The following is a 15,901-nucleotide window of genomic DNA, read 5'->3' as shown; positions in this document are numbered from 1 at the left end:
TCTCTGCTGTAAAAATAAATTTTTAAAAAGTGAAATTTTGGCCCCCAGGATTTTTTAAGGAGAGGAGATGGCATGAGCGGCTTAGTAACTTATACTTACCCTTAACTAATTCATAAATAGATTGTATTTATCTTAGTGGAGGGAGTGCTCATACCAGTTAAATTACAGAATTTTAAAACAAAGTACTAAATTAGTGAAATCAAAATGGATTTGGTTTTTGTTATGGATTTTTTTGTTTTTTGGATTTATGAGCTGGGAGGGACTTTAAAAGAGTTACTCCAACTTTTAAATTTTACTTATTAAGAAACTGGGTCTCAGAGTGGTTGAGTAACTTATCCAGCTTTTCTTGAGTCTTTAGATTATAATTCTATCACTCTAGCTATAAAATATCTTTCTTGTAAGACCACTTTTATCTCCATGGGAAGAAGAGTAAAACCTGTGCTCCTTGCATGTCTGTCAGAGAGGTCAATAAGTAATTGTCTGGTGGTAGTGAGCTCTATCTTCTTTATATCAGGTATTCTGTGTAATTGATGGTCAGTGCTAGAACATGTAGCACCCCATTCCTACGAATTCTCCTTCCTGTCTTTCTTTTCAAGGACTTGTTTGTAGTAATGGCCAATACATATGTTTTCTGTCTCCTTTCTAACTTTAGTACTTTCCCAGAGTAATAAACTGCTATTCAACTTTTCTTCTTGAGATCTTCCAAGCCAGGGAGGATTTTAATTTAATAATCATATTTTTCTGGGCGTTTTTCCTTACATTCAAAAACAAGATTCCCTTGCACTTCTATCTTCCTTGTCACAAAGACATATTTTAGGTCTTTTTCCTCAGGTTATTTTGACTCAAAGTTCTGAATGTTTGTAAAGTGTTTACGACTTCACTGTAGGTTACTGATGTTAGGTAATCAATGTAGGGGTTATATCGGTGCCTGAACCAGGACAACCCAAATAACTCCCAATAAACACATTTGAACAACTACCTAAACTACATTGTCTGAATAATCTTTCACCTGCCACATCAAAGAAATGGATTCCTGCCCCACCAATCTTTTAACTATAAAAACCTCAGCAAACCATTTCAATTTCAATTTTTAGTTTATCTTTCCTTATCTATTAAAGAATACGTGATGATTTATCTCAATGTTGTCATGAGAAAATTGTTTTATAATTCAAATGCTATATAAATTTTGAGTTTCTTATTACTGTTCCTTAGTTCTTATTATGAAATAACCAGAGTCTTATGAAGATTCCATATTGAAATCATTTGCTGGAGAAATCATCCTGTATGTTTACTTATAAAAAATGATTAAATCTTTTTTTTTCTTTCTGCCCTTTCTCTCCAGGTGCTTTTATAATCTGCTGGACTCCTGGATTGGTCTTATTACTTCTAGATGTCTGCTGTCCTCAGTGTGATGTCTTGGCCTATGAAAAATTTTTCCTTCTTCTTGCTGAGTTCAATTCTGCCATGAATCCTATTATCTACTCTTACCGTGACAAAGAAATGAGTGCCACCTTCAGACAGATACTCTGCTGCCAGCGGAATGAGAATGCCAATGGCCCCACTGATGGCTCAGATCGCTCAGCATCTTCACTCAACCACACCATCTTGGCAGGAGTTCATAGCAATGACCATTCTGTTGTGTAGATATCAAATGGGAGATGAAGAACCAGCCATACATAGACTGTTGAGGGAGTTCCAGGGGAGAATAATAAACTGATGTCTTTCAACACTAATCAACTACAGTATTGGTTTCTAGAAGACTCACTCAGGCACAAGACTGGTCATGTATGGAAACTGGCATATGTGAAAATACTCAACCTCTTTCTCCTCTCCCTGCTAAAAGTAGAAAGCTGATTCCTTGTAATGGAATTCCAAACCAGATCACAGGGTGTCTCTTTAAACTACATTGATTAGATTTTCAAAGACTGCTTTGTTTTTGGTGCCAGTTGAAAACAGTTCTGATTAATTAAGTTTGTGCCTGTTTAATTTCATTTACATGTAGAAACTTAGGCTCCCCCCCTTTCCTTTTTTTAAAAAGAAAAGATTGCATGTAATAAATGTCATGCTTATGCCTGTCAGCACATTTCTGATGGATATTTTATACATAGAGAGATCATAGTCTTTATTTTTATTTTTTTTTTTTTGCTACACTACCATAACTTCAGTATTTCTTTTTCCTGTTGCAGAAAACAGGAAAACAATGTAAATTACAATTCTTTCTTTTTTTTTTTTTAAAGTATGCATGTAATGTATTTATGCAGTTGTTTTAATGAAAAAAGAAAAAATGCTCATTGTAAAATCTTCTACAGTCTAGAGCTAATTCCAGTATTTGTTTAGAGTATGAAATAAATAGTAATCTAGTTTCATGATATTTAACTTCTTGTTTGTGGTACCAAGTATGTAACATATGCAATGGGATTTGTGCTCTAAGAGAACAGAATCATGGAAGAAAAATGAAGCACAATATTATCTTAAGTGTATTTCTGATAATTGTTTTCTCATTACCTGTGCATTACAAAGGGATTTTTTTTAAAAAATTGAGAAATGTCATGTCATGATTCACCTTTGTAAAAAGGAATTTTCTGTTTTTGCACTGAGTGGGTGGCATTTTTGATATCTTATTAAATTACCCTTCTTTTTTTCCTTGATTACTTGAGTTACATTGAGGTACGCTTTTTTTTTTTTTTTTTGGTGCAAATCTAAGTAGAAATATTCAACTACCACAAAAGAAATTAAAATCTATTACTTTAGCTAACAGTATTTTGTGCTGAAAACCTGATATATATATATTTTTTAATTACAAAGAAATCAAAAGTATCATAAACTACCCAATGAAGAAGCCTCTTATTAGTGAAATGTAATGTTTAAAGGACTTGCATATTAAATAGCTTGGGCACTTATATCTGCAAAGTGAGAATAGGCGTGTGGCTGTATTATGCATCATCTCCCCAGGCTTCCCCCATAATAGATACTTCCATGTTGTTAGATGTTCTCATATTATGTAGTCTAAGAGTCTGTAAGTAAGTATTGGTGTGACACAGGAGATTACATGTGAAGGAACATAATCACAAGAATGGTCTGGAGAAATGGAAAAAGGTAACCAAGAGAAATGTAGAGTAATTGTTTACTTGTACATAGTACAAAGTTTACATTGGAACACTGGGCATAAAAAGTGCAGAGACTTAAGAGCAGGAGAGAGGAAGTGCAAAAAATAATGAGATTGACATTGACATATAATCATAAAATATGTTAATATGAGGAAGAAGATGAGCCCTGGAATTTTCACTCATGTAAATACATTGGGAAATAGGAGGGCCAGTTTAATTTTTAAGGGAAGAAAATGAAATACTAAGCCACTAATAAAATTTTCTCAATAAGTATATGATATTGTGGTGTTGGTCTTGATTGATGTTTTTCTTTAAGACCCTTCCAATATAGTTTATGTTAATTTTCAAAGTCTACCTCTCCTGAATTTCTCTACTGTTTTTGAATTCCTTCCTGAAACAGGCATTAGGAGTAAAAATGAAGTTTTATTTTAAGTGGTCTAATAACTTAATATGTGAACTTTGAAATGGGCTCAAAGGATAGAAACAAAAAAAAGTTATTAATATTTTATTTTTCAAATATTTGCAAAGAAAGTTTTCATCATTCACTTTTGCAAAGCCTTATGTTTCAAATTTTTCTCTCTCTTTCTACTTCTTCCCTCTTCCCCAAGACAGCAAGCTATCTGACATAGGTTAAACATGTTGTATTCTTCTAAACATATTTCTATATTCATCATGATGCACAAGAAAAATCATATCAAAAGGGAAAAAGCCACGAGAAAGAAAAAAAAGCAAACAACCAACAACAAAAAAGTGAAAACATGATGGATCAAAGGATCCATATTCAGTCTCCATAGTTCTCTCTCTCTATGTGAATGCCACTTTCCATCCCAAGTCTTTTAGAATTACCTTGAATCATTTCATTGTTGAAAAGAGTCAAATCCATCACAGTTGATCATATAATTTTGTTGTTACTTTATACAATGTTTTCTTGGGTCTACTCATTTCACTTAGCATCAGTTCATGTAAATTTGGCCAGGCTTTTCTGAAATCAGACTGCTCGTTATTTCTTATAGAACAATAATATTCTATTGCATTCATATACCATAACTTATTCAATCATTTCCCAACTGATTGGCATCCACTCAATTTCCAGTTCCTTGAATGGTCTAATTTTGTAACAGGGATGTTATAAACTTTGAAGTGGGTTTAAAGGAAAGAAACAAAAAATTTTTAAAGTAGGGGGTTATTAAACCTGGGATCCATGAACTTTAAAAAACATATGCTATATATATTGTACTATATACTACTTAAGTGTGATTGGTAACTACTTCAGTATAATTGTTTTCTTTTGTAATCTTATTTTATCATTTAAGAACATAAGTCTGAGAAATGACCCATAGACTTTACTAGACTGCCAATGGGAACCATTAACTTCTGTAATGTAAAGAACTTCTGATTTAAGATATGAAAAATAAGAACCATGAGAATAGGTTAAAATTTAAAGTGCAATTACTTTTAACTGGAAAAGAAAAGCTTTACACAGTGTCCAGAAAGTATAATTTCCTTCAAATGACAAAAAAGTCTCTGTGGCATGAATGATTTTAGTTGACTATATTGGACAATGTCCCGGAAAAATTATAGCATTAGAGATTCTCTTATCCAAACCATTTTTACAAATGAGGAAATGAAGGCTTTTATTATCATTAAAATGATGAGTAAGCTCCTTGAGGGCAGAATCAGTTTTATATTATTTTCTTGTGCTCTCTACTTTATCTAGCACAGTGCTGGCCATAGAGCAAATATTAGATAAATAATTCTTGAATTGCAGAAATATGAGTTTTACAAGAAAACAGTGGACATCTAATCTAAATCCCTAGTCATTTCAGGAATTTCTTTTGCAACATGCCAATCATCTCACCTGTGCTGAAATATTTTAAATAATAGACCTGTTAATCCTAAGGACACAGTCCATTCAATTTTTAGATGATGTAAATTATCAAAAAGTTAATGGAAATAAAGTTAAAAGGACCCTTTGAGATGTAGTCTAACACTAATTTAATAACTGAAGAAATTGGGATAAAGCAAATAAAAGATTTTTCCAGGGTCTATGTCAAAACCAGAATGCAAACCTAGATTTTTGGACTCCAAATGCAGCGCTCTTTCCATGATGCCAGCCTTCTAGGACAAAATATTGAATTCAGTTAAATATACTTGGGTGCTTATTAGATGCAAGACACAGGGCCAAGATCTGGATAAAAGGGAGTTTCCATTCTCCTAAAGGGACAAAGCATGCATGCAATATTATTTGAGGAAGGAAAATTCTGTTAATACTTGGGATACTCAGTAGGACATGGCATGTGAGCTAAGTTTTGAAGAGAAGTAAGGACTCTTACAATACAAATTAAGAAAAATCATTGCAGACATGGAGGATTGTCACTTATATAACTAAGTGACAACCTTCACATGTTGGAAGACAGTGATCAAGTCTCGGCCAAATATCCCTAGTGTTTTGTTTGTTTTTTGTTGTTGTTGTTGTTGTTGTGTTATTTTGTTTTGTTTTGTTTTGCCCAGCTATTCCTCATAAGACCAAAAATCACTTTGGTCACTCTTCAATAGAAGTGCTCTAGTTGGTCATTCTCTTCAAGCACAATGTCCATTTGAAGAGTATAATTATTACAATGTACAATAGAACCCTCACTTTCCATGGCCTTAACAATAAATTGCTGAATATGCGTTCTGTGCAGTAACTGAAATGTTACTGAAGTCGGATCATAGTATCACTGTTTTGGGAGAGATTTTAGAGTGTTGGAATGTTCTAAAAATCCTTCTCTGAAGGAAAGGAAATAAACCAAATAACTCCTGAGTACAGGATTATCTTGTTCTTTGACTATTCAATTTCTAATCGTTCGTGATTTAGCAGTCTCAAAATATTCATATGATTACAGTTATCCCTTCCATATCATGACTTTCCCTATTGAAGTTTTGATATGTTCTAGGTTAGCATAAAAAATTAAAGAGGAATTTTGGGAAGTTTTGCAGAAGCTATGGATATGCAAAGTTCAGTAAATGACACAGAAAACTGTCATTTTCCTCAGAACTCAGAAATACATAACATATGTATAATATATAATATCAACCCAAATTTTACAATAAGGTACTATAAATACCTCAAAAGAGAGAAAGAATTCAGATTTCTTTCTAGTATGGAGTACCAAAAAATTTTACATGTATTTCCAGGCTAGGGTGGTGCTCACCCCCAATTCATGAGATGTGAAAGAGATAACTATATTTTCCAGGTATGAAATCCAACATTAGAAGAATCCCATTTTGGATTTGTGAGAGGAAATATTCCACAGTCACTTAGGAAGGAAGTCATGGAAGTGTTTCAATCTATACTATTAGAGGAAATACATTGATTAGATCATAGGTCTATTCAAATATGAAAATATTCTGGAATAAAATATAATAATAAACAACAGGAGGATCTTTTACTTTTGCATCCTAAAGGGAATATAATATTAATGAATGATTTATTCTCATCCTTTATAGAAAAGAAATGAACCTGAACAAAAACCTGATTTGGAAAAAAATAGTATTAGTCATCCTTCAAATGAGAGAGATCTTGATGCCCTTCTTACCTTTCAAGGCCCAATTCTTCTATGAAGGCCTAACTAGCTATTCCAGCTCTCATGGATCTCATTTAATCCAGCTTTTATAATATTTTCAGTCTGATAATGTCAGCTTAATGCTTGCTTGATCTTAGTTTCATATATCAGGCTCGTCTTTCCACTTAAAATAGGATGCAAGAGATGTTTGACAGGATAGATAGAAATAGCAAAACTCATCACTAACTGAATCTGTGGTAGATAAAAGTAAATCTGGGAGCAGTGGGCTCAGAGGCTATTATCAATTATTTGATAAATCTCTGTTTTCTATCTCTTATTGTTGCAAGGAAACATGCCAATTAGCAGTATTTCATGGCTTCCCATTTTCTACTCAGACTTTTTGTTAAAATGACTTGTTTGTATAATTGCCCACTCTGAGCATGTGTTCCCAGAATTTAGCAATTTAAAAATGTATAAACATCAACCAGATGATCATTATCTCAGTCATTTGGAAAATCCTTCAACTTTATATGTTTTGCATTTTTAAAAAAAACAAGAGAAAGGACTATAGAAGAAAAAGATTTAAAGTACATCCAAAGTTTTAGTTATATGAGGAAAAAAAGAGAAACTGTATTGCTCACCATATATGAAGAAAACACTAAGAAAGAAAAAACATGTTCTTTGTATTTTCCTTCGGAGGAGTTGTAATAGTTTGGTGGATTCCTCTTTCCCACCTTATCCCCAAAATGTGATTTTTCTTCCTCAAATTTTTCACACAGTCTTGGAATTTTTAGTTGATCAAATATATGAAGTGCAAAGTAAAGGCAATATATGTACATTCTAGTCACTGAGTGGTAGAGGGTTGGAATTGTGAGCAAGGATCTAGCCTTGAGTCTCTCCATACTTAGATTAGGCTGGCCATTCATTGGACAGATGTATTTAATTGGATGTTTTCAACATGAGATCTTGATTCAATAACCAATGGGTTGACATTAATTGGAGAAGTAACTAAGTACTATTTGTGATCTTACAATCAATGAAATATGAGTTGGAGAAGCTAGATTTGTAATCTTGTTCGATTTACTAATTCCATGACTGAGCAAATTGTGTTACTTCCCTAATCTTTGGTTTTCCTCATGTAAAAGAAGAGTTGCATCAAATTGGCGCTACCACCTATTTGGGTTACAACCAAAACATAGAAAGTAACCAAGAATAGTTAATTAAAATAATTTTACAAAATCTGTGTAAAAAGACTCATGTACCCAACTCTCTTTGTTTATTGTTGATTCATATACAATTCCAAGAATCTTTATTGTCTGGTTTCCAAATCCATAGCTATTTGGAAGTTGAATACTATTGACCCCAACAAGCCGAGAATAGTATACATCTAGAGGAGATGTAACTCAAAAGTAGATCAAAGCTTAGCACTTCAGAGGCAGTACTCTCATTAAATACCCTTTTAATTTGACTTTGAAGTCTCATCTAGCTTGCCACTGTCTCCAAGTTTTTGATATGTTGGTTATAAGTTTTTTTTTTTCCCCCTAAAATGCTTGTTGCATAATCTCTTATGATCCTGATTGTGGTACCTTGATATACCATTGAATTGGCGTTCCAGGCCACTTGTATTTTTAAACATCTTTGATCCTGAGGCTTCAGAGGTTGGGTGTACTAAACTTTGAATTTCTTTTATATTTACAATGTACCTCCTTTATGAGAAATAGCAAATTCTATTCCCTTCTTTCTCCTTTTTTTCACTCATTTATTTCTTTTGTTCTCCCTTGTTTCCTTCTCTCAAAACAAAACCAACCAACTCTTAGATCCTTCATTTTTCTCTTTCAATTCCCTCAATACCCTTTGAAAACATTTTGTTTCTGAAGGGACTTTTTTTTTCTCACTTTATTTGATTTGATTATTTGAAGGCTATTAGGATTAAGTGACTTAAGAGTCATATAGATAGCAAGCATCAGATTTGAACTCGGGTACTCCTGACTCCATGGTCCATGCTTTATCCATTGTGCCACCTAACTGTCCCCTTTTTTAATTTTTTTGGAATGTTAGCACTATATTATCAGTGTCAAACTCAAACAGAACTAGACTCCTCAACATGGCATTTTGACTTAGAAAGACACAAATTAATATTGTTTATGTTATATTGTACTTTTATTTTGCTCAACATTTTCCTATTAAATTTTAATTTGGTTGTGGCCATACTTGGGAATTTTGTGGGCTGCAAGTTGGACACCTGTCCACTACATCATCAGAAAATTCCTTCCAATTGCTCAAATCACTTTGCCTTTCTAAGGTTTCTCTTAAGGACTCATGCATTTATATTTAAAAATTTTCTACTCAGCTCTGTTTTTTGTTGTTTTTATCAGAAATGTTTGAAAGTGTTCTATTTCATAAAAGATCCATTTCCTTCAGTTGGATTATAATCAGCCAGTTCCAATAGACTTGGAATGAAAAATACCATCCACATTCATGGAGACTGAATGTTGATTGAAGCATAGTATTTTCACTTTTATATGTTTAATTTTTTCTTTCTTGTAGTTTTTTACCTTTTGATTTAATTTTTTTCTTGTTCAACATGACAAATATGGAAATATGTTTAGAAGGATTGTATATGTTTAATTTATATCAAATTGCTGTCTGGGGAAGAAGGGAGGTAAAGAAGGTAGGGAAAAGATTTGTAACACAAAAGTGTTACAAAAATGAATGCACTATATGTGCATTTAGAAAAATAAAATGCTACTGAAGGAAAAAAGGATCATAGTTCTGTAACCCTTTTTGACTTCTAAAAGGTTGAATTCCAAATTCTGCACTTAAATGAAAGTATGGATGGATTCAATGACTATTAAGGAGTATTGTATAAAGTGGTATATAATTTTGACTGAGCCTAAAATAATGTCTAGGTATTAGATGTAGCAAGAATTCAGTCAAAGACAATGGTTAAGCATATTTCTCTCCCTGGATGCAGGATATCTTACTATATAATTCGCAACAGACTTGGTTATGGCTTGCTTAATAGAAGAGAAAGGTAAGCTTTGGAATCAATAAGGCCTGGATTAAGTCATGTCTCTTATAGGTACTGGCCGTGTGGTATCCTCAACAAGTGTCTAATCTTTTCAATTCATCAGGCAACTCCCGAAGACTATAAATTGCAAACAAATTTTTGGATTGTGTTGGTTGAAAAGATTTTATCACCAGAATTTCATCCCATCAAATGAAATCCAGGTTTGGTACAAAATTAACACATATGGGTACATGTGTGTTCATGTATGCATACCCACATACGCCACAAAATTATAATAGACTATCATAACAAATTGTCATTTTAAAGTCCTGTTCTGTTTTGTATTTTCTGGACCAAAATTGTTTCAATGAAAAGCGCTCGTATAATTCTTATGGTCTCTATGTGTGGGATGCATAGTACTACAATAATAGCTTTTAGAAACAATTCCAAGAAGAGATATCCCATAGTAGCCTCATGATATCATTGTGCTATGTATGCTATGATTACCTCATCTTTTTGTCCAAGTTCATTTTGTCTGCTTAAATATAGACTTCCTTTGGATCCATCCTGTGACAGCCTCCCCCCGATCCTGCCCCGATTTTTTCCCTTGTTCATTCTTCCCAAGCCAATGCATTCCCACATGAGGTCCTGGTGGATTGTCCCATTGAATGGGTAGAGAAACCCTAGGTTTCACTAGGCAGGTCCCAAATTTCTTTGAACTCATGAATCCTTTCCCACTTCTGAAAATATATTTATTATAACATTTTTATTTTCTGTGTTTATCTTTTAAAAATCATTTATAGCTAAGTAATCTTTGGAGTTTCTCAAGATTGGTGATACAATCTCTTTAAAATAGAAAACTCCTAATTCTGTTTTTCTGAACTGAACTTCATCTAATCCATCTCCAAGTTTCTTTTGACCTTGAAGAATCTTTCAATTGGTGCCCTGAGCCTGAAGCAGGATTTTTACCTGCTGCTATCATCAAATTTATGTAAATTATATTAATATTAAAGACAAAAGGTATGATAGTGAATGTCCAATGATGAACTAGGGAAAGATGCAAAGTAAATATTCAAGCTTTGTCATAAGTGTTATAAGAGTTGGATTGAAACTCTTTGCTTATTCTAATAAATTTGTGATGGAAAGAGCCATCTGCAACCAGAGAGAGAAAACTATGGAGACTGAATGCGGATCAAAGCAATAGTATTTTTGTCTTTTTGTTGCTGTTGTTTGTTGACTTTCTTTTGTTTCACCTGATTTTTCTTGTGTACTATGACAAATATGGAAATATGTATAGAACAATTGCACATGTTTAATTTATATCTGATTACTTGCTGTCTCAGGGAGGAGGCAAGGTAGGAGAAAGGGAGAAAAATTTGGAACACAATCAATTGTAGATCTGTATCCACTGATTTTGGCAATATGATTGACAAATGAGTATTTCAGAAACCATGAAACTAACTAATGTGAAGGGAAAACATGCAAACACTCCTTAGTAGATTCAGTCTCCTGCTCATGTTTATTGATGATGTCATCCTGAACTTTAACTTTAAGCTGAAGACATAATTCTTTCTTTTGTCTTTTGCCACTCTTACACATTTAATTGTAATTAGCTCATGCTGATCCATAATAATTTTTTCTTTGGCTTTAATTTCCATGAGTCCTGTCACTCTTATGGGTAAGATATATATTAAGGCAAGGTAATACTTTCTTTAAGTGAGTCGCTGAAGGCCCCATGAACTTCCATTACTTTTTTAAACTTTCCATTACTTTTACTAATAAACTGAGAATCACCATCTATGTAGAGGGCCCATATATTAAGCTGCTTCTATGATACATACAACAGTTTTGCCTCTCTGCATCATGACTTAATACTTCCCCTCCTCTCAACTTTGATTTCCCTCTGCTTTGTAGGAAGTGTTTATTTTCACCTTTCCTTTTTACACCTCCCCATCTCTCTTAAAAATAACAACCATCACAAAACCCTTGAGAGGAGAAATATTGCTAAAATTCTATCACTCCTCTTCTCATAAAAGATTTTGTGGCTTACGCTTTTAGCAGCCTATAGAGAAAATCCATGCAGGGAAGAGGTGATTACAAACCCTTCGCTTTTGCTAAAAAAATTTCAGTGCATCACAGGAGCTTTTGTATAGGCAGCTTTTAAAATTCCATTCCTGTCCTCTTCTAGCAGCTGGGGCAAGTTGCTTTCTTTCCCACCTGAAATCCTACCATCCCCCACCCACCTCCTAAACTTTCCCCATTCAGGAACAGGTAGCAGAGCAGCATTCTAATAAGCACCTTTCAACTTCCATGTGTTCACCTCTATGCGAGGTGTAAATAAAAGCAGGTAAAAGAGTGGTCTCTAGGCCTGGAGTCAAAAAGATTCATCTTTGTGAGTTTAAATCTCACACTCTTACTAGTTGTACAACCTTAGGTAAATCACTTAATCCTGTTTGCCTCAGTTTCTTCATCTGTAAACTGAGCTGGAGAAGGAAATAGCATACCCCTCTGTTATCTTTGCCAAGAAAACCAAATGGAGTCATGAAGAGTAGGACACGACTGAACAACAACAAGAATATAAAAGGCTCTGGGAGAGTTACAAAGAGAAAAAAAACACAAATCTGCCTTTTCTTGGAGTTTCCTAACTGGTAGAGGAGATCAAAGATTATGAATCACCAGATTAATCTTTATAGACGATCAAATGTAATAGAATTTCAGTCCTTTTCTTTAGTGGACAACCTGGAGATTAATTGGCTCCTATTACAACATAGGCATTGGTGAGTTATGCTTCTCCTTCCACTTCCCCACCTCCACACTCCTTCCAATAGATTTGTGATTTCACTAACATAAAGAATCTTCAGTGAGGACATTCCCTCTCAATGTAGGTTGAAACCTCTTTGTAACTTATTCTTTGTTTGTTTAGTCATACAGACATTATGGATTAGAGACAGAAATCACACCTAAATCCTGAAATTTGTCTCATTTCTAAGGCTGGTTCTTATTTGAAACTCAGTAATGAAATAAGGTATCACTGATTAATGATGATGTCAAGAATAGAAAACTGTAAAAAAAAAAAAAAAAAAAAAAAAAAAAAAACCCTGCCCCCCAAAGAATAGAAAACTATCATACTGCTCCTGACATATACTCCATTTTTGCCTCCTGAATTCTTGTTTTCCAGGTATTCCTGTCTCTGTGAAACTTTGCCTTATTCTTTCCATTGTTAATTCTCTGTTCCTCTTCAGTTTTCCAAGTACTCTTATTCATTTGTATATATGCTGTATCTTTCAATAAAATGTAAGCAATCTCTAGCACTTAGTTGATTTTCTTGCACACAATAGATTCTTGATAAATGTTTGTTAAAAATTGGAGGGAAAAATTGGAGAATGAAGTGAAATTTCCAAATTAGGTTCAATGTTCTGGCAGAAGAAAACCCATGAATCATAGCTACAAGAAAGGATGATTTGGCTGACTTTGGCCACCATTAATGCTGCCATTACTCTTTTTGGTACATTGGTAGATGGCATATATTGAACTGTAGTTATTAAATATTGATGGCAGGGAGGACCACTTAACAGACTACCTTGTAAATGTCTTGCAGCTTTTCCATAAGCTAACTTTTACACAATCTCTCCTTCAGTATTAGGGAAAATCTAAGTTTACTGAGCTTTTTGGATACCCTCAAATTACATAATGGGGCAGCTGCCGTTGAAGAATATGGGAGAATATATTTGTTCATAATAATACAACCTATAATGGTTATAACAAATACTTTGTTTAAATATTATTTTGTTTAAACATAGTTGGCTTCCAAAAGTGCTTTCTGAAGTTCCATTTTAATTATGTCCTTTCCACTTCAAAGTCATTTGAGATGTAGACATTATTTCTGTCATTTATGCCATTATTAAGTAGCATTATTAATTCTAGAGTTTGTAGATTTTCACTGATGCAATTCTTCACTTCTTTTCTCTTAAAACTTGTTATTCCTCAGGTATTGATCTTATGTAATATAGTCTAAGAATAATGTTATTTCTCATGGTTATTCTGCCTTTATTTGCAATATATCTTTGTGCAAATTGGATCTAGAAACTTTTGTTGAAGCCCTATTTTAGTAAGATCTATTTCCCACTGATGTATCAACATTTAATAATGGCACTCACGTCTTCAGTCCATTTAATGAAGGAATTCTTAACTTAAAGGTCTCTTAAATTATTCCCTATCTCAATATTTCAATAACTGTACTTCAATATAATTGGTTTTCTTTGTAATCCTATGTTGTATTCTAATTCTTTTATGATCCTATTATATGTATTGAAAGACATTCTTCTAAACAAGATGTCACTAGACTACCACAGGGATCTATGATACAAAAAGTTAATCCTACTTCAATGAATAATCGTGGTTTGCCCACTTTAGAGGTCATTGCTATATGTACTAAAGCATTTCCATCTGATGTTGTTATTTTTGATTTGCTCTGGTGTCTCTTACCTTTTTGAGGTACCAAAATATGAAGAAGTATCATTTACTCCATTATTCTCCATGTCAAATTAATGATTACAATAGTTTCAAGTAGAAACAGACTACCACCCTTTGTTGCCTACCAATTTATTTGGCTAAGAAGAACATTTGTGTTATATTGAACAGCTTTTCTAATCCAGTCTGTAGAATTCCCAGAGCCTAATTTATCAATGTTCCAGAGCTTCCATTTAGTCAATGAGTATTTTAAAGCACCTACTATATGTCATATATTGTACTGAGCACTGAAGATACAAAAAATGCCAAAAGCTAGTCCCTACCCTCAAGATGCTTCCTGTGTAATGGTTTTCATAGCTACCATAATGGGATTAGGATACATGAAGTCTCCACTGAAGACCATCAGGCTGTTTCATAGGCTTTATATACAAACATGAATATATCTATCACATTTAGTACATTCATCTTATTTCTGTGGTCATACTTTAAGAACTGATTGATATTGAATTATTTCTTTAGTTCTTTGTATTGCCTCGACTCTTTATTTTGCTGTATTTTTTTTTTTTTATTTACTTGAAGATGAAGGGAATCTAGAATTTCAGATATGCTTTGTTTTCTGAATTTCTTTCTCAATATTTCTGGCTTGCCTTTAACTGAACAATGTGTCACTCAAGTTGTCTGATTACACCCAGTTAAATATTAATGTAATCTCTTTTTATCTCTTCAAACATCTTCAATGGCCTTTTTCAGTTTTCTGTCATAGTAATGTCTGATGAGATTCTTGGGGGATATTCCTTGATAGCTCCATTTTTCCTCATATCATTCCTACCATGGCAACAGTTACCACATAACCTGCTATGTGAAATATTATACTTTTTGTGAAATACTGTGGAAGAATGAATGCATTCATGGTGGTTATATCAGATGTTACTTATTAAGATTAATCTGTTTTTCTACAAAACACTTTCCACACAAATAAAGTCAGATCTAAACAATTGGAAAAATATTAAATGCTCTTGGATAGGCCAAGAGAATATAATAAAGATGACAATACTCCCTAAACTAATCTATTTATTTAGTGCTATACCAATCAGACTCCCAAGAAACCATTTTACTGACCTAGAAAAAATAACAACAAAATTCATATGGAAGAACAAAAGGTCAAGGATTTCAAGGGAACTAATGAAAAAAAAAATCAAATGAAGGCAGCCTAGTTGTACCTGATCTAAAACTATATTATAAAGCAACAGTCACCAAAACCATTTAGTAGTGGCTAAGAAATAGACTAGTTGATCAGTGGAATAGGTTCGGTTCACAGGATAAAATAGTCAATAACTACAGCAATCTAGTGTTAGACAAACCCAAAGATCCCATCTTTTGGGATAAGAATTCACTATTTGACAAAACTGCTGGAAAAACTAAAAATTACTATGGCCCAAATTAGGCATGGACCCACACTTAACACCGTGCACCAAAATACGATCAAAATGAGGTCATGATTTAGGCATAAAGAACTAGATTATAAATAAATTAGAAGAACATAGGATAGTTTACCTCTCAGATTTGTGGAGGAGGAAGGAATTTGTGACCAAAGAAGAACTAGAGATCATTATTGATCACAAAATAGAAAATTTTGATTATATCAAGTTAAAAAGCTTTTGTACAAGCAAAACTAATGTAGACAAGATTAGAAGGGACGTAATTAACTGGGAAAACATTTTTACAGTTAAAGATTCTGATAAAGGCCTCATTTCCAAAATATATAGAGA

At 33.3% G+C, this 15,901-nt stretch overlaps 1 protein-coding gene across 2 annotated transcripts in view; it reads left to right on the top strand.

Annotated features, from left to right (window-relative positions):
- LPAR1 (lysophosphatidic acid receptor 1) overlaps positions 1–3,385 on the top strand; it is a 137,476-nt gene extending 134,091 nt beyond the window's left edge. For both annotated transcript variants that reach the window (XM_051962602.1, XM_051962609.1), the window contains exon 4: positions 1,343–3,385. In XM_051962602.1, coding sequence (XP_051818562.1) covers positions 1,343–1,644 — 302 coding nt within the window. In that variant the 3' untranslated portion in view covers positions 1,645–3,385. The remainder of the gene's footprint in view (positions 1–1,342) is intronic.
- Positions 3,386–15,901: the final 12,516 nt, after the last annotated feature.

The sequence above is a fragment of the Antechinus flavipes genome, chromosome 1 (assembly GCF_016432865.1).
Source record: "Antechinus flavipes isolate AdamAnt ecotype Samford, QLD, Australia chromosome 1, AdamAnt_v2, whole genome shotgun sequence".
Taxonomy (NCBI): domain Eukaryota; kingdom Metazoa; phylum Chordata; class Mammalia; order Dasyuromorphia; family Dasyuridae; genus Antechinus; species Antechinus flavipes.
The sequence above is the reverse complement of the archived record's forward strand: the minus strand, read 5'-3'. Positions and strand labels throughout refer to the sequence as shown.